Source organism: Neophocaena asiaeorientalis, unplaced genomic scaffold (genome assembly GCF_003031525.2).
Source record: "Neophocaena asiaeorientalis asiaeorientalis breed wild unplaced genomic scaffold, Neophocaena_asiaeorientalis_V1.1 scaffold55, whole genome shotgun sequence".
NCBI classification, from domain to species: Eukaryota; Metazoa; Chordata; class Mammalia; order Artiodactyla; family Phocoenidae; genus Neophocaena; species Neophocaena asiaeorientalis.
Window position 1 is genome coordinate 952,870 of NW_020175684.1, and position 21,975 is coordinate 974,844.

The 21,975-nt window shown below is 35.2% G+C and overlaps 1 protein-coding gene across 2 annotated transcripts in view; it reads right to left on the bottom strand.

The window, feature by feature from the left end:
- TMPRSS15 (transmembrane serine protease 15) overlaps positions 1-21,975 on the bottom strand; it is a 130,760-nt gene that overhangs the window by 55,834 nt on the left and 52,951 nt on the right. For both annotated transcript variants that reach the window (XM_024732023.1, XM_024732024.1), the window contains 5 exons: positions 14,523-14,628; positions 14,095-14,245; positions 11,420-11,555; positions 4,604-4,693; positions 1,939-2,064 (listed from right to left, as the gene is read on the bottom strand). In XM_024732023.1, coding sequence (XP_024587791.1) covers positions 1,939-2,064; positions 4,604-4,693; positions 11,420-11,555; positions 14,095-14,245; positions 14,523-14,628 — 609 coding nt within the window. The remainder of the gene's footprint in view (positions 1-1,938; positions 2,065-4,603; positions 4,694-11,419; positions 11,556-14,094; positions 14,246-14,522; positions 14,629-21,975) is intronic.

Sequence of the window (21,975 nt, forward strand, 5' to 3'; positions counted from 1 at the left end):
AAAAAAAAAAAAATAATGAGATGATCCTTTGATTCTAGAAGGAATATACCCTTTTTCTCAGTTCTGTCTCCCAGAGGTATGAAACATACAGCCTGGCTTGCTCAGGAAGCACCACATGTAAGTAAATGCATACATTCTCTTACATTTTAGGCACTGCTTCTAGGAAAGCCAACTTCTCTATTGATCTTTTCAAGTATTACTTAAGGTTTCTGCAGCTCTATAATTTAATGATGAATTACTCATAATATTGTCTGGCTTTGCATCACTACTATTTAAAGCTCATGTTATCACAGAAAAATAATTGTTTGCCTGTTTTTAAAGACCCTTATAAAATAACAGAGCTTATAGTCTCCCTTAATAATTTTTTGTCTAAATTAATTTTGTATTTTTTATAAACTGAATCACTAACCTAATCTGAAAGATGAATTAATTAGAGACTGATAATATAAACCTAAATGATGGTTTTCAATTTTTTTTCCCTCTAATCCCTGGGCTTTGAGGGTTTCATAAACAATAAAATATTCTTTATTAAAAACTAAAGGCTTCAGTTAATTTAAAAATACATTCATCTTATTAAATATTTTATATATTGGAATCCTTGAAAGTGATTCTGTATCAAGAGAACTTCTCACCTACATATTTGAAAAGGATGATTCTGAGATCATTTTAGAATTCATATTTACTTTTCTGTGATTGATGGAAATACTAAGAAGTGAAATGATAAAAATTGATTTTTCTTAGATCATGAGAACACTGAAGTTTTTATTAGAAAGACAGAGTAAACTGAAAATGGAAAAACTACTCAAAATGTGTTTATAACTGTATTGAAAATCAAATTTGAAGTTCCTCAGTTCTTGCTAGCACAAGGCTCCTCACCTCACCGAGACTTTCATTGTTATTTGTTCTGTGTGTGGCTCTCAAAATCCTCTCCCAGGAAACTTGTACTTTAGAACTATGTGGGATTTTTCTGAAAAGCCTACATAATGGTGACTGATTAGTATGGCTGGGGAACCCTCTCCACCACTCTGCTCCTTCATTGCTATAGAGCATGCCCTCTGGAGTCTTCATCCACTGGTTGCAGTGTTCATGTGATTGTATAGCTATCTGGCTGGATTTTATAGGAAATAATTAATACAGGTCTAAAGTACAGTTAGATAAAATACTTTTACTTGTAAAGTGTGCTGTTTCTGCATTCCAGGTGACATTTCATGTATTTTCATAGTTCAGTGCATGACTTATCAAGAGACACTTCTTTCTTAAAAATTGGTAGTAATTGAGCAAGATATTAGTCATTATACTTGATAGATTTTTATTATATTAACATGTATTTTATGATCTAGGTATAATAATTTCCTGTAGAATAGAACACTTTCCCCCATGTCTATTTAAAAAAATTAATGATCAACAGATGTTAGGGAAAAATCAACTTGCTCAACTTTTGACTCATTCTCAGATACTTATATAGAAGCAGCTAGTACTAGAGACATAGACAAAGTAATAGTGAAACACAAAGTAAAAAGCATTTAAAAATTTTGCATAACACAATTGTTCCTCTAGTTTGAAATGAAATAAAACATAATATAATAGCTATCTTTGGAAATACACATAATGCATAGAAAACTGCATAATGGATGTTCTTAGCTTTTAGTCTCTAAAGTGTAATGCTTATTGTAGTAAATTAATATCAGCTGGTAGGAACTGCTGAATCAAAACTACGAATCCTCGTTTGCCAAGAATGCTTCAGAAAAATACCATTCTGTCATCATTGTAAACACTCCCCATATTGGAAGTGTGACATACAGTTTGACATGTTACTCTACTCTGTAATTTCACTTTGCTAGCTGTAAAAGAGTGACTACATTTATTGAGAAATGCTCTCTCCATCAGTCCAGTGTCTTGAACCATACAACCTTCACAATATTTAAACTGGAGACTTACCTAAGAGCAAGGAATCATCTCCTTCACCATCTCTGATTTCAACAACATCTGCAATATTTTCTAAGTCAAATGCTTGAAAGTGAAGCTGAATATTTTTTCCCTTTTGTGCATTTAAATTCCAAACACCTTAAAAGTAATAAATAACAACATAGTTTAAACATAGTTCTTTTGATTTCTCTTCAAAACTTCAATCTCTTGAGAATTTCAAATTACTTTTAAAGATTTATTTCATTTCATATAAACCAATATTACAAGCTGTTTGTGTGTGTGAAGAAACATTTTGTCTATTCCAGAATATTTGTAGTAAAATTTCAACTAAATACAAAATAATTTACTGTAATTGAATTTGCTTTGTTTCATATAAAATGGAATACTTTAATCAAAGCTTGCCAATAGCCTTTTACTCCTACAATCTAAAATTTATGAATGTCAAAGATGTGAATATTCTATTTCCATTTATTTTATTTCCATGACTAAATGCAGAGGAAAACGAAGTGATTAAAATGCAATTTTTAGGGCAACTAAACTTTAGTATTTCTTTAAGTAATTGTTGCCATTATTTGTATGTGTCATATGATGGTAGTTCCTTTTGGAACAAAACAAAATTACTAGCCTTAGTAACAACAAACACTCCTTGTTCTTTATTGATTTCTTAAAAGATTTAGTCTTTAGATTTTGTTCTAGGTTCTTTCCTCATTCTGCTTGAGTGTTCTCATTCACTCTTAAGGAAATCATTTCATCAACATAGTAATGACATCTAAGTCTTTATTTTCTACACTTTTTTTTTTGAGAAGCAGATCCATTTATTCAATTACTTACTGTGTACAGATGTACATATCTCAAATTCAACGTGTAATACAGGGAACACTCAATTATCTATTTCCCCAACTCATTCCTTTTTTCATTCTTCCTATCTTGGTGAATAGCACCACTAATCATCTACTCATAGTTGTCTATACCAGAAACCTCTGCATCTCCCTTGATGTCCTCTCTCCTACTGCATCCAATCAATCACCAAGGCTGCCAATACTACCCCCTATATCCCTGGAATCCTATTTCCTTCTCAAGTCTCCACTGCCACTATCTGAGTTCAAGTCACCTTTATTTTTCATCTCCTAATTGTTGATGCTGATGGCTCCCTTACCACCTGTCTCTGATTCTACAGCCAGACGGATCCATCGAAGATGCAAACATGATTTCATCACTATTTTCCTCTAAACCATTTAAAGTTTCCTTAGTGCTCTCAGAATAAAATCCAAACTGCTTAATGTGGTGTGAAATACCTTCACACTTCAATTACATTTGTTATTATTACTTAACTTTGCTTGAAAATTCAAGAAAAAAAAATCAAGGTCTTCTACCTTTGAACTTTTTGTATGTTAGGTACCTCTCCTCTCATGTCCCTCCACAGTCTTCTGCCTTTGCACTTATTACAAACAGTACCTTAGACATTTTGTAATGCCTGACAATTTATCTGAATCCTTATGTAGACTGAATTATGTTTGTTTCTTCTTTACTTACTTCAGTTTCTAACAGATGAAGCATTCAATAAATATTTGTTGAATAAATCAATAAATTTAATAAATTTCTCCAAATTGTTCTTTCAATGTTCTGCTTATTTTCAGATATTTTTAAATCATTACTTTGTACAAACGACACATTTAAAAGATATTTCCAATGCGAAGAAGAGATGATCATCTCTGGTTCCCCATACAAGTCAAATTAGATTAATGGCTGTTTATTTTTTGGAATCAGATATCTCCCTATAATAGTAACTCTATTATCCTATCAAAATAATACTTATCTCTGGATCATTTGAAGGAAGAAATGACATTTTCTAATGACACATTTTTCACTATCATTGGGACATTTTTTTCACTGGTAGAATTTTCCATTTAGGTTGGTGGTGTTATGGATGGCTGTGAAAGGCAGGGGAAGAACATGTCTGTTTCTCAGAACTACTGGAGTGGAATCTTTGTAGGATGGGCCTGGGAATCTGCATCTTTAACACAGACAATCTCTAAGCAGCCTTATGAGCTTCTCTATTTAGGACTAATGACCTAGAGACAAGCTTTTTATGGTTTTAGCATACTAGTCTATTCTTCTCTCTAGACTTAGAATATTTAATGATCCTCTTTATTAGTTCATCTTTTATATTGGGAATCTAATCACATTGCTATAACTGTCTGCTTTATTGACCTTAGTCTATATTTATAAAGGGTGTGTATGTCACAACTGGCTCTTTGCTTTTTATACTTTCCACTGACCTTATTCTATGGAATTGCAACTTTGTTATACACACCATAAACATTATATGCATAATCAAGGGGAGTGGTGTCTGGGGTAAGGCTTCCTCTTTCACTTACTGGTTTTATTCAATTTTTAAATTTGAGAAATATAATAATATCATCTGTTTTAAAGAATTATTGTGAGAACTGTCTAAAATAAGGTATATAAAGCATTAGTGCAGTGACTGGCATAAAATAAATGTTAAAAAGTTAGTAATTAATTGTTGTTATTCTTGTTATCATTCTATTAAACAATCTCACAGATGTGGTAGTTGTATTCAGATACAGCAAATTTATAATTACTTTGCTGTGTCAAGGGGAGAATGTAACTTTGATATATACATTTGTTTCTCATGGCTGGAAAAGAAATGACTCACAGAAAGCCTGATTAGGGTAGTTGTTTGGAAAGTTCATAGACATGAATGTTGTATTTGGCTCCCACAGTTTAAAAGGTCCTCCACAGTCCGCTGAAAAGGAAAATATTGAAAAATCATGAGTAACATATTGTTTATTTCAGACATAATACTATATGCCCATAAATTTCCAATTATATTTCTTGGAATACTGGTTTTGACAGATACATTTTAGAGTTTGTGGAAGGGAAAAATATAGGTTAACAGGTCTCTTTACTGAAGAATTTCTCAAAACCTTAAATATTCTTACGTTCTTTGTGATTCTCCAAGAAGGCATAATAGTATTCAGCATTTCCCAAAATTATTTAGGCAAGAAAACAATTTTGAAAGCATCTTTTATAAATAGGCTTCATGAAATAAGGTATCAATGCTCTACTGTAGAAAAAAAGATGAATCTTCATAATAGAACAAATCTTATATCTGTCACTCTCTTATGAGAAGGGCTAGTAAATTACTAATCCTGCCATTTCTTGTTTTTTCTTCTTTTTTCCTACTTTTCTTTTTCAGTAGAGAAGAAGCTTCACCATCCTGATTATTGTATTGAGGCATTTGACTGTCAGGAAGGGGATAAAAATCTCTACCTTCTAGATAATTGGCCTAGACTGTTCAGGAGTCAAGTTGGAACTGAACTTAATGCAAATTTATTAGAAAAAAATAGAGCACAGATCTTCCAGTTAAGAGTAGATGCTTCAAGTGGGTTAACTAACTTTATGAAATTCTTAATCTACTTTATTTATCTTGCTTATTAGAAAGACATTCTAAACTATGTAAAACTTCATCAACCACTTTGAGTATCCCAGTTCTATCTTATTTTTTATTACCATGTTATACTTAAGATCAAAAGAATAAAAATAATCTAATTAGAAGAATATATAAAACTGAGATAAGTAGATAATTTTTCTATTATTAAAGGCAGACGATAATGGTATTACTTCCTCCCAATAACACAGAAATCAGATTAGAGGAGGGAAAAATTAAATGTCTCTACATCTACAGCAGTGATTTCCATCAGACCCTCTTGTTTGATCCCTCTTTTACATGTCATCTGCCTCATTTATGTAGATCCTTTGAATTCATGCGCATCTTTCAAGTTTGTATGTAATAATCTTCTTAGATTTGGGTTTTCTGATATGTACAATGGGACAGAGAGAGGCAGTTGCTGTGGCTCAAACTAGTATCATTGCCAGCATATCCTGTTCTGTAAGGTTTGGTTCTGTAAGGGCTTGGTCTACCTTATATGCTCTCCTGGGACTGGCTTGTCCAGAACCAGCTGAACTTAGCAAGAATAATAAAATCTTTTTTAAAAACCTTACTGTTTGCAAAGTTTCCATGCACATTGTCTTATCTGGAGAGAGAAGGTGGTGTATAAAGGAAAGATGTGTTGCAGTTGGTGGATTAAAACTATCGTTCTGACTTAGTTACTTGTCTTTTTGAGACTGGGTCTTCTCATATAGAAACTAGATATATATTAGAGATTTTCAAGGTTGTTGTAAAAATCAGACATAATTTATGAAAAGTGCCTACACATTACCTGGCACGCTCAGTCCTGGTTGTCAGTGCATTCTTGTAAATTAGGTAATTACTATGACTATTTCAATTTTCTTTTTTAACATCTTTATTGGAGTACAATTGCTTTACAATGGTGTTAGTTTCTGCTTTATAACAAAGTGAATTAGCTGTACATATACATATATCCTCATATCTCTTCCCTCTTGAGTCTCCCTCCCTCCCTCCCACCCCCCCCAACCCACCCCCCCAGCCTGTCACAAAGCACAGCTGCTAACGGACAATTCAGGCATCGGAGGTGTTCTGTTACTTGCTAATGCCAAGCATAACCACTTAGTGTCAAAGTCAAGGCTTCAACTCAGTTAACCTCAAACTCATCTCACAGTATGTTACTGTCTGTTATTGGATTGATTAAACAGAATCATTTCAACCATCTGGTCTGAGCTATAGGCAGGGTTTAGGCTGAGTCTCAGTAAGTGGCACTTGGTGGGTATGTAACAAGGAGGAGGACAGAAGGGAACGTGGATGAGAGCACTAACAAGAAAGGTCAATGATGGACAGACCTAGAAGGAAGAAAGCAGTGTACACAGGGTGCTGAAGAAGACATTGGAACCAAAGAAAGAGTGATAATTCGGAACAAGGGCAGGTTCTCCACTGGGAAAGGCTGAGGGAACTGTGTACTCCTACAGCAGCAGTTCCTCCAAGGCGAATCCTCTCCTCGATTGTGCGACTTATTGTCTTGACAAGATTTCTGAAGAAGCATCCACTACAACCCCTCAACTCCCACATACACACAACTCACCTAACTTTAGTAACTCTAAAGTGCCGTGAAATGCTTTCTTCAATCTTCAAGAAAACTAATGATGAGGGGAGAGTGTAACTGCAGGGACAAAAATAACACTGCTGATTGGTGAGGGGGAAAGCCAGCTCTTCTTAAATTTAGCCATGGCCAGTGTGGCCAGTGGGAGTGCTGTTGTTTAAGCATCATTCTCATTTCTCTTCAAGGAAAAAAAAATCTAAATCGTATACTCCTCATATAGGAAATAGCCAACAATTTGGAGAATGTATTGAGTGTTCACTTCTCTGAACACTTGATGGTACATTATATTATATGCAGATGAGTAGGTAGGACTTAAATAAACACACAACCAGAACTAAAATATTGTCAACTGTGATTGTTAAGTCAAGTGTGATTGCTAAGAGTATCAAATCATACTAATGATATAAAAGGCAAGCAGCTCTACATGACCATCAATTACATGAGCGTTAAATTGGTACTGATTCATTTTTACATGAATATCTAAAGTTTAAGATCATTTAGCTCTAAGTATAATATCAAGCCTATAAACTTTCCAAATTAACTTTTATTTTGTTTTTGGAAATGGAAAGCCTAAAAATGGCCAAATAGAGTGAAACTATAAAAATAGAGTGACTATTACAATAGTTAAAACTAGCTTATCCTTTTTTTTTTTTTTTTTCCCGTAACTAGTTTTAACAGCCCAGAAATAAGCCAGGTGCTGAAAGGTTGATTTCTTTTTGTATATACCTATTCTATTTACTAGGTACTTGTCATGAATCATTCCAATTGTGTTGCAAATTGGCATTATATTTGTGTAATGAAATGTTTACTTTTTAAAAATGTTCTCAGTACAATCCCCACATTTAAATTATTTGTGCCAATGTCACAGGGCAAAAATCATAGAGCTGATGCAGCAAGTGATTAAAATCACATGATGGAAAAAGCCCTGCAGTTATGAAAACTGAACTTACATTTCCCCAAACAAAGCACAGCCTGGATCCCTAGGAACAACAGAGAAAAATGGCCTTAGCTAGTCAGTTACTTGATTATTTTCTTATTTAAATGTTCTATAAGAACCAAAGAAAAGACTATTAGCCAGTCAACCATGGTTTCCCTTTGTTTCTGCTTAAACAAATCAGTGATCTGGTACCAGAAAAGCTTTGCTTAGGTAAGAGTTTCGCTGAACCAATTGCAAAGGGCATTAGAATGAAATTGTTCAGAATGCATTTGATGGTAATTAGCATTTTCTGCTGTGCTAAATATTGCCCTGAAGTGAACCATTTGGAACCTGGAACAAATACACTCTGGGAAAATTCTAAAGTTTATATTTTAAAATCAGATGGGTTCTTCTACCGTTATAATTTCCCTATTGTAAAAATATGCAGGCATATCATGCTTCCTTGACATTGAGGTATTATATTTTTCTCTTTCTGATTGGAAGAGATAGGAGGACTGTGTGGGTTAGACAGATACATTTCTAATATGAAAAATCATATTTAAAATTTTCTTTATATATGTATGACTTTACATATGAAAGTTATCTCAAATTTCTATTTTATACAGTGATGAGATTTTGCTACTTTTAAGATATTGAGCCTATGAAACTATGTTACTTTCACCTATAAAATATTTTCTTCTTGACCACTTATTGATGAATAGAACATGCTGGCAGAAAGGATTATGAAGACAATCTGTTTTTTTTATTTGTTTTTTTAACTTTATTTTTTTATTTTGATATGCGGGCCTCTCACTGTTGTGGCCTCTCCCGTCGCGGAGCACAGTCCCCGGACGCGCAGGCTCAGCGGCCATGGCCCACGGGTCCAGCCGCTCCGCGGCATGTGGGATGCCCCTGGACCGGGGCATGAACCCGTGTCCCCTGCATCGGCAGGCGGACCCCCAACCACTGTGCCACCAGGGAAGCCCAAGACAATCTGTTTTATTAAATGATTGCAATATCAAAATAGCAAGATGTTGCTAATATTTGGTGTCTATAGCAATTATTTATCAAACCAGCAGTGATTTTAACGATTATAATGTTGTTTTGCATGAAAATGTTTCATATAACAGACAGGAAGGGAGTGGGACACATACAAAATGAAGTGAGACAATTATTATTATTATTATTATTTTTTTGGCGGTACGCGGGCCTCTCACTGCCGTGGCCTCTCCCGCCGCAGAGCACAGGCTCCGGACGTGCAGGTCCAGCGGCCATGGCTCACGGGCCCAGCCGCTCTGCGGCATGTGGGATCCTCCCGGACCGGGGCACGAACCCGCGTCCCCTGCATCGGCAGGCGGCCTCCCAACCACTGCGCCACCAGGAAAGGCCGAGACAATTATTTTTAAACAACACTGTGAAGCCCAAATTATTGTGTTCATGTGGTATTTTATCCATCCCTAGCCCCACCATTATTTCCAAGCTTTAGTTCTGGTATCAGAATTTTGTTTGGCAAAAATGTTTAGAACATACAGCCAAAATAGAGAGAGAAAGAGAATGAGAGAGGATAAGTTTATACCTAATAGTATTTGTTGATGATCTATTTATGCAATGTTAAGAACCAGTCAGACACCAGTGAAGCAAAGGTGAATTAGATCCAGAGTTTGGTGTCAAGAAAACTTCTTGTCACAATTCTGTAGGAATGCATGGTAATTTCCTGGTTTTGTTTCAATTTTGAGTGTCATTCTATCTCTTAAACTGAATGCTTCCTTGATGGTTTTTCCAGCTCACACTCTCTTCTCCAAAGTCTTCTATCACTTAATTCTCTCATTTGCTACTTTTAGGGGCACATAGTTATATATTGCTTTTAATATTTATTAGTTTGTTAATTCATTAATATTATATATTGTTTCATGTATCAATGGTTATTGCTACATCTTACATTTCTTGTGCAGTGCTTTGTATGTAGCAGATATTTATAAAATTCGAATGAATGCTTGAAATATTGAGGAATATGTATATAACTCATACATGCATCTAAACATGTTAATACACATGATGGTAAGTGTAAATTAGCCTTTTGGTGGGATGTAAGTGCACATTCAATATGGTGGCATGGGACAAGTATGACAATGTGATTACTCTCCTCCTCATTTGTCATACATTCTCAAATGCCAGTCATTTGTCTTTAAAGCTTTCGAGTTGTTAAAGACACTTATCTGAAAAGTCAGTTTTTGTTTAACTTAAAGATTAGAAGCACAGGTGGCACAGTGGTTGAGAGTCCACCTGCCGATGCAGGCGACACAGGTTCATGCCCCCGTCCGGGAAGATCCCACATGCCGCGGAGCGGCTGGGCCTGTGATCCATAGCCACTGAGCCTGCGTGTCCAGAGCCTGTGCTCCGCAATGGGAGAGGCCACAACAGTGAGAGGCCCGCGTACCGCCAAACAAACAAACAAACAACAACAACAAAATTAGAAGCATAAAAATATATAATTTTTGAAGTAAAATCAAATTTGGATAGGTTGCCACCTGATTTGCTGATATGAATATGGTTAGAATTTCAAGTGTGCTTGGCACAAAAGGGGAAATGGAAAAAGTGCTGTGTTTTATGATAAAACAAAAACATCTATGAGGTTCAACACAAGCAAAGCTGTACAGCTAGATGAGCTTCCTACCACCATAATCCAAAAACAAAAGGGATGTTTTTGCATCAAAACTACAATGTAGTGAAAACATCCCAATAGAGGGACAATAGGTAATGGATGTTTCATATCATTTTTCACTACACACACACACACGTTTCGTTTGTTTGTTTATTTTGGTCAGATCCCATAGTCTGAAAGTGGTATGAAGTTATTGTCTCCTTTGACATAATAAGATGGTTGATAATGTACCTTTCGCTTCTGAAATGTCATGTTTCAAATTTGAGTTAAGAGCACAGGTAGATACAGGCTCCGTTTTGTTCCTTTGAGGCAAAAGATTCCATAGAACATTGGAAATCCTGGTCATTGCTCTTGCAAGGCCTTACAAAGGCACCATGACAGGACAAAAATCTTTTGTGTGATCTAGGTATATTCAAAGTCCAGACCGAATCATTATTGTTAAATTATTCTGAAAATAGACTTGGTGGGTTTCAGCCTTAAGTAAACTCCTCTTGAGATCTTAACATCACTCTCATAAGAAGGCTATGAGAATCTTAAGGCTTCTTCCCAAAAGACTATAGGCCATGCTACATGGCTAATACGGCATTAGTTTGTATTAAGTTGAAAACAAAATAGAAATAAGCACTTTAATTATTATCAAAAGTGAAAATTTAGTCAAATTATCATAAACATGATGCATAACAAAGTAATTTCATTGTGAATTTTTATATAATATGTAATATTTTACTAGCTTCCATTTTACTTATATTTTAAAGGTTTTGATTTTCAGTGAAAAAAATAATACTAGGGAAAGATAATAAAAAAATAAGTCAGAGAGAGAGCTACCTGAAAATAGTAATAACATAATTAGGAAAAATACATGTTAAGGTTACTTACTAGGAAGTTCTGGCAGAGGAGTTGGGACCAAAGTTGGTTCTGGATAAAGACTCACATTGCAAATCCCATATGTTAGGCTAATGTCATCCAATGCTATATCACTCAGGAACTGGTTTTTAAATGCATTAAAAGCAACCTGTAATTCATAGAGGCACATAAAACAATTCTGCTTTAATCTTTTCTCATTGATTCTTCTTGTGGCCCAGTATTCTCTGGAGAATCAATACTGCCATGCCCAATAAATGTGGACAAGTTATCACAAAGTGAAATATTGCTTTTCAGTGTCCTTCAGCTGAGCCCAGCTTCCTATTATGTGCTCATACTAGTCTAAAATTTCACTAGTGTCTTCTTTCTTTGTTAGGCAACATTGTCACAGTTTCTGTCTCTAGCTCTTTCTTTCATGATATTGTCACACTCCATTCCACTCCATCACATATACACATCATCTGGCAGGGGAGACCAATCTTATTCTAGGTTCTTTCCCTAACAATATTAAAAATCCAGGTAGCTGTCTGCCTTCTTAGAGCATACAACCTTGAAGAGAAGACACACTGATTAGATCATTTAAATGAGAGAAGGAAACAAGAGAAAATATGAGTATGATATAGTTGTTCAGGGACAGCTGGTACTGGTCATAGTTTACCCAGGAAGCTGGTGTGGGATATATTGTGAGGGTGATGCTCAGAGGACACCAACCCAGACTTGGGAGAAATGTCCAGTGGGCAGATGAAACATATTAGGTTCTTAAGAACAGTGGGTATTTTTACTGGACTTTCCTGAATCCTCTCCTCTCTGGGAAAGGAAAGACATAAACTGAATACCTGATATGCTAATTACTGTGCAAGGCACATTGTGTACATTATCTCATTTACTTTTCCCAACACTAATGTACAGTCATCCATTCACTCATTTGTTCATTCATTCCACCTACTTCACGATAGATACTGTTCCAAATAATTGTCCTCTCCCTTTTATGTATGCACAAGAAGAATGTCAAAGATACTAAAATAACTTGTTCAAGATTTCACAACAAAGTGGCAAAGCCAACGTGCAAATATCTGTAGAACTCAGTGCTCTCACACTGCCTGATGAGCTAACTTTGAAAAAGTGGATGCAGTTTTATTACTTTTTTTTTTTTTTTTTTTGCGGTACGCGGGCCTCTCACTGTTGTGGCCTCTCCCATTGCGGAGCACAGGCTCCGGACGTGCAGGCTCAGCGGCCATGGCTCACGGGCCCAGCCGCTCCGCGGTATGTGGGATCTTCCCGGACCGGGGCACGAACCCGTGTCCCCTGCATCGGCAGGCGGACTCTCAACCACTGCGCCACCAGGGAAGCCCCCGTTTAATTACTTTTAAGAAACACTTGGTGAGTTGAGCCAGATATGGTCACTAAAATACTTAGCTCCCTGATTCTTCCATCTCTTTGTTCCTTCATGTTCCATTTTCCTTTACCCTTCCTTGAATTATCAGAAAACAAAGGTGGAGAAGAAAACGTCACAGAAGTATAGAATCAAAAGAAAGAGGATAAGGAAAAAGGAAAGGAAGAAATAAAAGAAAGATGGGAGGAATACAGATGAGGGTCATTGATTATCTCCTGCCTTTTTTCAAGTCACAGGAAAGCACTGAAACTTCGCTGATGATGGTGTCTGTCCAAATATATATCTTCTGAAAGTTATATTCTCTTGTCTGAAATTACCCAACTAAAACATTGTTAATTTGGTCAAACGATTAGCCTGTATTAGCCTACATTTTATTTTTTTTAATTAATTTATTAATTTTTGGCTGCATTGGGTCTTCATTCCTGCACACAGACTTTCTCTAGTTGTGGCGAGTGGGGGCTACTCTTCCTTGTGATGTGTGGGCTTCTCATTGAGTGGCTTCTCTTGTTGTGGAGTACAGGCTCTAGGTGTGTGGGCTTCAGTAGTTGTGGCTTGCAGGCTCTAGAGTGCAGGCTCCATAGTTGTAGCGCACGGGCTTAATTGCTCCTGGGCATGTGGGATCTTCCCAGATCAGGGCTTGAACCCGTGTCCCCTGCATTGGCAGGCAGATTCTGAACCACTGCACCACCACGGAAGCCCCTATCCTACATTTTACTTGCAAACACCCTTAGGAAAATACACGAGAAGCTGTTACATGAAAAATTAATTCACCCTAATGTAAAATAAATGATCAGAGACTTCCCAATGAGACGGCTCATAGAATTTGTTTCTAAAGGAAAGATATGTGATTAAGTGGGGCAGAGTGGATGGATTCTGGTGGGTGTGGATGTTCTAACAGGAAAAGATGATTCCCTAGAAAAGTGCAGGGCTAATCTAGGTGGTGTATGTGAAAAGTTGCAAGACCTAGTTAGGCAGGGGACATAGGAAAACACAGTTGGCTTATGCTAGAAAGTTGCTGAAGAAAGCTGAAATATCCTTCAAGGTTTCTATGACTTTTATGGCTCATTATAAGTAGTACTTTCATGTAGTAAATCATTCCTCAGTAAATGGTTTTTAATAAGTCAATGAATAATTGAAAATAAAGGCACTCAAAGATAATAAAGCAGGAAGATTAGGAAAGTAGGGTGACTTGGCTATATCCAGTAAGTAAATTAAATTTTTCACCATATCACCATAAACTGTAATTGTACCACCATTTTTATAATACAAATACATGATTATAAAGCGTTTTGCCAACCTTAAATTCCACTGCCTCATTTAATGTTACTTGTCCATAGTTCCAATTTTCTCCATAATTTCCTTCCTTTTGGAAAATTGTCTTCTCCATGTTTTGGTCACTGCTGATATTAATGCTTAGTTTATAGACATTTTCACCATACATATAATACCTAGTTTGGAAGCAAGCAAAAATGAATGGATTCCTACAACATTAGAATATATATATTTTAGGGTTCTTCTAAACTCTTCTATACTCAAATACCCCCTTTTATCTTGGATGAGGGAGTTGCTAGAGAAAAGGAGGGAGTTTCCCAGTATTTTGCTACTTTATCAGCTGGAAAAGTAATGACTAATACATTAAAACTTGGGACAACACCTTAGTAAAATTTGAGCCTGGCAACGTTACTCATTAAATAAGATGTTACTTAACATGTGTTTATAACATACCAGAAACTAAGGCAGACTGGTTCCAAAGTGGGGTCTAAAAGGAGACTTAAAAGTCCTACCCTTTCTTGTCTCCCTCCTGGTCCAGTTGGGGTGGAAATGTAAAATCCTGTAAAAACAACAAAAATTGTTTACTTCACTTAGCTATTAGCATATTTGTTGTGTGAGCTATATCATTCATAAGCAGGAAAGCACAACTTTAAGATGAAAATATAAGGAAATGTATTTATGTACAGTGGAAAGGACAATAGACTGGAAGCCAGAAAACAGCTTCCATAACCAATTGTTATTTAAGAAAATCACTTCTCAACTCTGGACTTCCCAATAGCCTTGAATTGGAAGGATATATCAAAGTCTGAGTTACTATGAGTCCACATGACTGTTTCGTCATATTATTATGTCCAAATACCACTTTAATTCCAATTTATTAGACGTTTTGATTAATTCACTCCTTTAGAAACAATCAGTCCTTTAAGATATTAAGTTATGTTAGTGGACTAATGCATGATACAGGCAGGTAGTTAAGTACAAATTCGAAGGCAAAGTTAAGTGTTTCAAAGAAGGTCAGTTTTTTATTCCAGCGCCTATACTGTGTTTCTCTAAATAAGAAGTGACCTGATTTTACAATGGTCTTATCTTCCATATTCCTTTGAATGATAACTAGTTAGATTACAGAGGAGCAGGAAACATGCTAATCCACATAAGAGCTTTCTAAATAGCTCAAGCCACTGCATAAAGTGCTTTCTGGTCTGGAATTCATTCTTGCAGCCAATGATTTGAGTCATATGAAGTGTGGGAAGAGTTGTTGGGATGAGATCTCTTGAACGTTTCCTTAGGCAGATTTAATTTTTTTATTTTTAGTCTGCAGCTCATGTATTATGACAGAAAGCAGGAATCATGAAACCAAATATGATGTAAAGTAAATGAAATATTGTATAAATTTAATTTTATTGGAATGTAATTTTTTATGAAATGCTGAAATTTAGTGATTATTTGAAAGCAATCATCTTCTCTCTTGTGCTTTCAAACAGAAGTGGTTTTTTTAGGACATTTTCATAATTCCAAAAAGAAACCCATGCCCAATTGCAGGCACTCCCCATTCCTGTCACCCTTCTTCCAGCCTCTTGCAGCCACTAATCTACTTTAAACCTGTAGACTTGCCTATTCTGAATAGTTCATATAAATGAAACCATGCAACATATGGTCTTTTGTGAATGACTTCTTTTATTTAGTTAGTGTTTTCAAGGTTCCTCCAGGTTGTAATGTACTATTGCTTCATTACCTTTTATGGCAGGATAATATTCCATTGTAGGCATATATCACATTGTAAAATTTATCCATTCACCAGGTAGAGGACATTTAAGTTGTTTCTGCTTTTCTGGATATTTTGAGTAATGCTGCTATCAACTTGTTTTTATGAAGATGCTCATTTTCATTTCTCTTGAGTATGTAACAGGGAGTAGAATTGCAGGGTCATGTATTTAACTGTATTAATAATGTTAAACTCTATGTTTAACCTTTCAAGGAACTACAAGACTGTTTTCCAGAGTGACCACACCATTTTACATTCCCACCAGCAGTATATGAATATGAGATAACCCTTGTTATTGTCTGTTTTTTTGATTATAGCCATCTTAGTAGATGTGAAAAGTAACAAATTGTAGTTTTGATTTGTATGTACCTAATGACTAATTTAATGATGTTCAAAATCCTTTTATGTCATTGGCCTCTCGTATATCTTCTTTGGAGAAGTGTTCAAATCCTTTGGCTGTTATTTGTCTCTATTATTGAGTTTTGAGAGTTCTTTCTATATTCTGGATAAAATTCCCTCACCAGGGAATATGATTTTCAAATATTTGATCAAAACATAAAATTTTCTAATAGTTTATCCCATTCTGTGGGTTATTTTAAAAATTTTCTGATGGTATCCTTTGAACCACAAAGGTTTTATATAGAAATTTTTATAGTCAGTGCTATGTATAAAATTCAGACCCGTTTATTTATAGCATGCGGAGTAAGGACAAGACACGAAGAAAAATGCTAGTAGAACTTCCAATAGATATATCAATGCATATTTAGATCAATGAAGCAAAAATTATTCAGAATGAGTATTTTATCAAGGTGAAATCATCATCAAATATCTTACTAAATGTAATATATGCACATCATTGGATTTAGATTACAAAAGGTAAAATAGAAATGAATGTGTATTTAATATTTTATAGTATTAACATACTACTTACACTTTGTATAGTGCTGTGATATTTCATGAGTACTTATTTTAGCCATGTAGTTAGTGTTCAATTATTCAACCCAATAAAAAGTAGTATAGATACAGAAGACATATTCCAGAATCGACTCTCTAAATGCCCAACTCCAAGTCCCTTTTGAGTTACTTAGAGTATAGTTCTAGAGGAAATAATTAAAATGTCACTGAATGCCATGAATAAGTACTGAAATGGCTACGCTATTCAGAAATATTTCTAGTTAGCAGCAATTATATAACTTAAACACACATCATGCTCCTATTTATGTTTGGCCATGTTCACAATCAATTAGTTATAATTAGAAATATTTTGAATTTACTGTTTACCCATTAAACAGTAATGAACTTGGGGTTTTCCATCCAATTAAGGTATCGTGATGTTATGAGCTTTGTATCATGGTTCAGATAAAAAATTAATTATGTGGACTGTAATACCTTATGAATTTTGCATAAATAAATTTAAAAAACACAATACACTAAGTATCAGATAGAATTGTGCATTTTTGAATAAAGTAAAATGATAAATTATTATTCCTATGTAATGAGCTAAATTCTTTAGTTAACAGATTAGAAGAGGAAGGAAATTCTTCATAAAATTATGAATTTCAAAAGTAGAGAATTATAGTTGACATAAAAATTTACTTAGTCCAACTACCCACTGTCCTTAAGTTTCATCCACAACATTTTGCCTATGGGGGTCACTTGACCTCTGTTTAACATATATCAGATGCAGCAGGAATCATTGCATTTCAAGGCAGCCCATTCCATTTCAACATGATTAGAAAATTCATTTCTTTTTTAAGAATAAGTTATTGTGCACCTATTATTTCCAATTTTGCCTCCTGGGCTCATTAGGATAAGATGAATTTATGGTAGCTCTACAAATATGTAAAGGCCACTATAATGACTCTCTTGGTCTTCTCAAGATTATCAGTCCTTTTTCCCTTCAATGATTTTAATGTGGTGCAATTTCAGTTTGATTCTTCATCTGATAAATTCTCAATAGTTGTACATCCAGTTGGTTCTACTCAGAACCAACTCAGAGTATGGAAACTAGAAGTCCACACAATATTTCTGCTGGAGTATTCCACCAGGTGGAGGAGTAGGAACATCATAAAACTTGGGACTAAGACTTAAGTCATCCCATCATAGTCACTATCTTTTTCCAAATGTGTCTCGTAGTACTCTGACTCCCCGTGAGAATTCTTCATCACTTACATCGTTGTTTAATAATGCTTCCTTCTGTACAATCTAATCTGTCCCTATTCAACATTTTTCACCATCTCTTTGTTTCCTACTAAACCAACAAATTCACTGTGATGTTTGAGGCCTCTGTGCTATGACTTCACTATCCTTTTCTAGCCACAGTTCTTATAATTCATGTATTAATATTGACATGCAGCACTTCTACAAAATTAGATTATTTTAATTTTTCCATCACCAAGAAATTTTATAACTCTTGGGGTCTTTGTTTCTGTTTTCCTGTCCTTTTAATTCTCCTTACAATTGTACCTGTCAATATCCTACAAATTTTTTGAGATCATTTAAATCAAATTAACATCTCCTTCAGAAAACCCTTCTTGGTCTTTCCAACTAGATATAACCCCTCCTTTGGAATTCTCAGTTGCACTTGTACTTCCCTGATGTCACTTAGTGTATTCCGTTGTGTATTGTATTTATGTTTACATGTGACTTTTAAAACTTACTAGAAATTTGGCAAAAAGAAAGACAAGGTACATTTTTGAATTCTCTATATGGATTAGCTGAATACTGTTTAATATATTCTTGTTACACTAATTCGACTGGCTTTTTAAATTTATTAAAGTACTGCACAAAATAAATGATTAAATAGTTATTTTCCATAACCATATGGGGAATTATATGGTTAAATGATAATTTCTTTTTTTTTTACATCTTTATTGGAGTATAATTGCTTTACAATGATGTGTTAGTTTCTGCTTTATGACAAAGTGAATCAGTTATACATATACACATGTTCCCATATCTCCTCTCTCTTGCGTCTCCATCAGCTTTCTTGAAATATCTTTGAGAGCTCTTGGAATTAATCGCAGAGTCAGCTTCAAACCCAGAACATTTTGTAATTTAAGCATTCAGTGAGCTTTCTCTGTGAGCCATAAGGTTTCTCTTACAACTTCTATCTATCCCTTTTTCTGCTTATTTCTCTATGAACTGAACCTAACCTCTGCCTCCAACAGCCCAAATAAAAAGAAGTGCTGGACATGTGCTGATGCTGCTGTAGAGACAGCAGAAACTGCAGAGATGGCAGGACCTTCTGGAAACTTGGAGGTCCCTCTCAAGAAGAAAATAAGCTTATATAAATTACTTTGTGAGTTTGTGGGTGCATATAAAGTTAATTGAATCTGGTAGATAAATATTGAAAGGTTTAGATTGGAGAATGGTGCAAATTCAGTCAGATTCTATCAATACTAAAGAGTAATATTATTTTCTGAAATTCAACATCACAGGAAAGATAAGGAAATAAGGACAATTTTACTTTGAAACACTAAAATTCTACTTATTTTAGAATAAGGTTATAAGCTAAATAAATGACTTATCCAAAAGACTTAATATACTTTTGAAAATTGAACAATAGTATTTAGAACAATATCACAGCCAATTTGTTTCTGTTGAATACATCTGTGGCATGAAAAGAAAATAGTTATAATACCTAACATTTATAAAACATTTTTCATATGCCAGGTATTTTCCTAAGTTTTTTTCCAACATACTAATTTAATGTTCATAACATGCCTCCAAAGTCAGGTTCTATTATCATTGACCCACTTTCCAGATGAAGGAATTGAGATAGTAGATAGATAACTTGTCTAAATGGCAGAGCTCAAATTTAAACCTAGCTATGATATCAGGGTCTCTATTTTAATGATCTTTACTACTACACTATGCTAGCCCCCAGGTGTTAGAAAAATTATGATTTCACCAAGAAAGGCCAATAAAAAAATGTTTTCTTTGGCTCCGCTAGCTCTTTTGTGACTCTTCCATTTCTTAAGTTTTCACATGTTACTAACCTCATTTTCCCTGAACGTTCTGAAAAAACAGGTCACTGCTGAGCACCCCAAGATGCTGCCCTGTATCAGGGCCACTGTCTCCGCCAATTCCCTTTGTTTCTGAGAAGTACAGAGAAACTGAGCATTGAAAAAACAGAGATTCAGGAGCCGGTGCTCCACTAGGAGAAACTTCCTCAGAAGGACTCAGAAAGTTAAGGGACTTGGATGTTCTTCCCTAAAGCAATGTTAATTCAAAGTTTATCTGTTTCATATAGACTTCCCTGTCATTTAAAGTGAAGGTAAAAAAACAAAAAACCCTGCATGGGTAAGAGGAACAGCGGGAGAGATTTAATTCCCTTCCATCTCAGAGGCAGAATGTTCTGACACATAAAAAAGCAGGCTGGAAGAAAAATGCCCCTTGGTGGGGAATGACTGGTAGGTTATGAAATCACTGGTGTGAGAGTTGGAAAGGACCTATTAAGGCCTCTCATCCATTCTCATTACAATGCTGCCTCTGGTGGGCTCTGAACTGCTCTAACTCATCTCATTTTAAATAACTCCTGCTACACGACTTTCTCCTGAGACTCCATTTCCAACCCAACTATTTAAAACCTCCGCCTGACATTCAACCTCTTTCATTTTGGTCAGTTTCATTTTATTTCTTTCGTTATTTAATCTGTTGGCAAGCTGAAACCATTTTTCTCCTGTAACGTACTTATAGTGTTCACATATCAGTGGAATTATTTTTATCTCTTATTATGATGACATAAAAGGAGAAAATGATAATTTGAACATCAAAGATTTCAGCTACGTAAAAACTATCTGCCATAGTCAGTAGATATAAATCCTTTCTGCACTTTCCTCTAACTACCCTTGTCCAAGTGTGGTAGAGACATTTTTTTTTTATTAAAGTTAAGGGAAAAAATTAGTCAAATTATTTGACTGTTTTAGGTCAGGATTCTTTAGAGGGTTGGGTGATTATCACTTGGGGTTAGTCTTCAGCTGTGGAGATTACTAATTTATCCATAGAGGATCAGGTTCTGGAAATCATTTATTCAAAAGAGAAAAATTATGTATGAGATGATGCATGTCATAATTTTCAGTATTAAACATGTAGGTCTAATGAGATTGGCCATCTGTGCAGTGCACATTTTTTGTCTATAGGTCCACTCTAGTAACTAGTTTAGCAGGATCCTGTTAACTTTACTTTCAGATTATATCCAGAATCTGACCTCTTCTCACCATAGCTGAGAGTCCCATGGCCTCTTTTCTGGATTAGGTGATAGCCTTTCACTGGTCTCTCTGACAACACCTTGCCCTGCCATAAAATATTCTACCAGCCAGTGTGAATTCTCTCATTCCTACACTTAAACTTCAATAGCTCCTAATTTCACTGGGGAAAAAGCCAAAGCCGTGGAAGACCTGTTATTATCTAGGCCCTACTGTCCCTATTGATTCCATTTCAGCCATGCTGGTTTCCTGGCCTTTCTTCAAGCAGGTCAGGCACGCTCCCTTTAGAGCCTTTACTCTGCTTGTTTCCTCTGTCTGGAATAATCTATATGGCTAATTCCTTCCATTCCTTGGAAGTTTTGATTCAAATGTCACTTACTGTTTCAATGAGACCCGAACTGATGACTCTATTTTAATTTGCAAAAGCACCTTAACACCTGCCCTCCTCACTGACCTTACTAAGCTCTGTATTTTCCCAGAGTACTCTTTCACATTAAACAGACCCCCAAAATGTAATGACTTGTCATGCATATTGCTTATTTTCTGTTTTTCTTTGCTAAAATATGTGTTCCACGAGAGCAGAAAATCTTTTTTATATTCACAGATACATTCTGAGGCCTTGAATAAGGCCTGGGTTCAAAAAATACTTCTTAAATAAAGGAGTGAATAAACACACTGAGAGGAACTTTCAATGATTTCGTAGGGAAATAGATTAAAATTAGTCACATTTTATTAAGAAATACTTTCAATTTGAAGTAGTATGATGAACTGTATTTTATTATTCTGAGGATATATTTTCTAAGGAATCAGGATTACTCAGATACATTTCTACCATGAAAAAAATAACTTTTTAATGTACCCTTACTAGATGTCATTCACAATTGACATTAACTCAAGCCATTTACTTTTCAGGTTATAAAAACAAGGATATTGA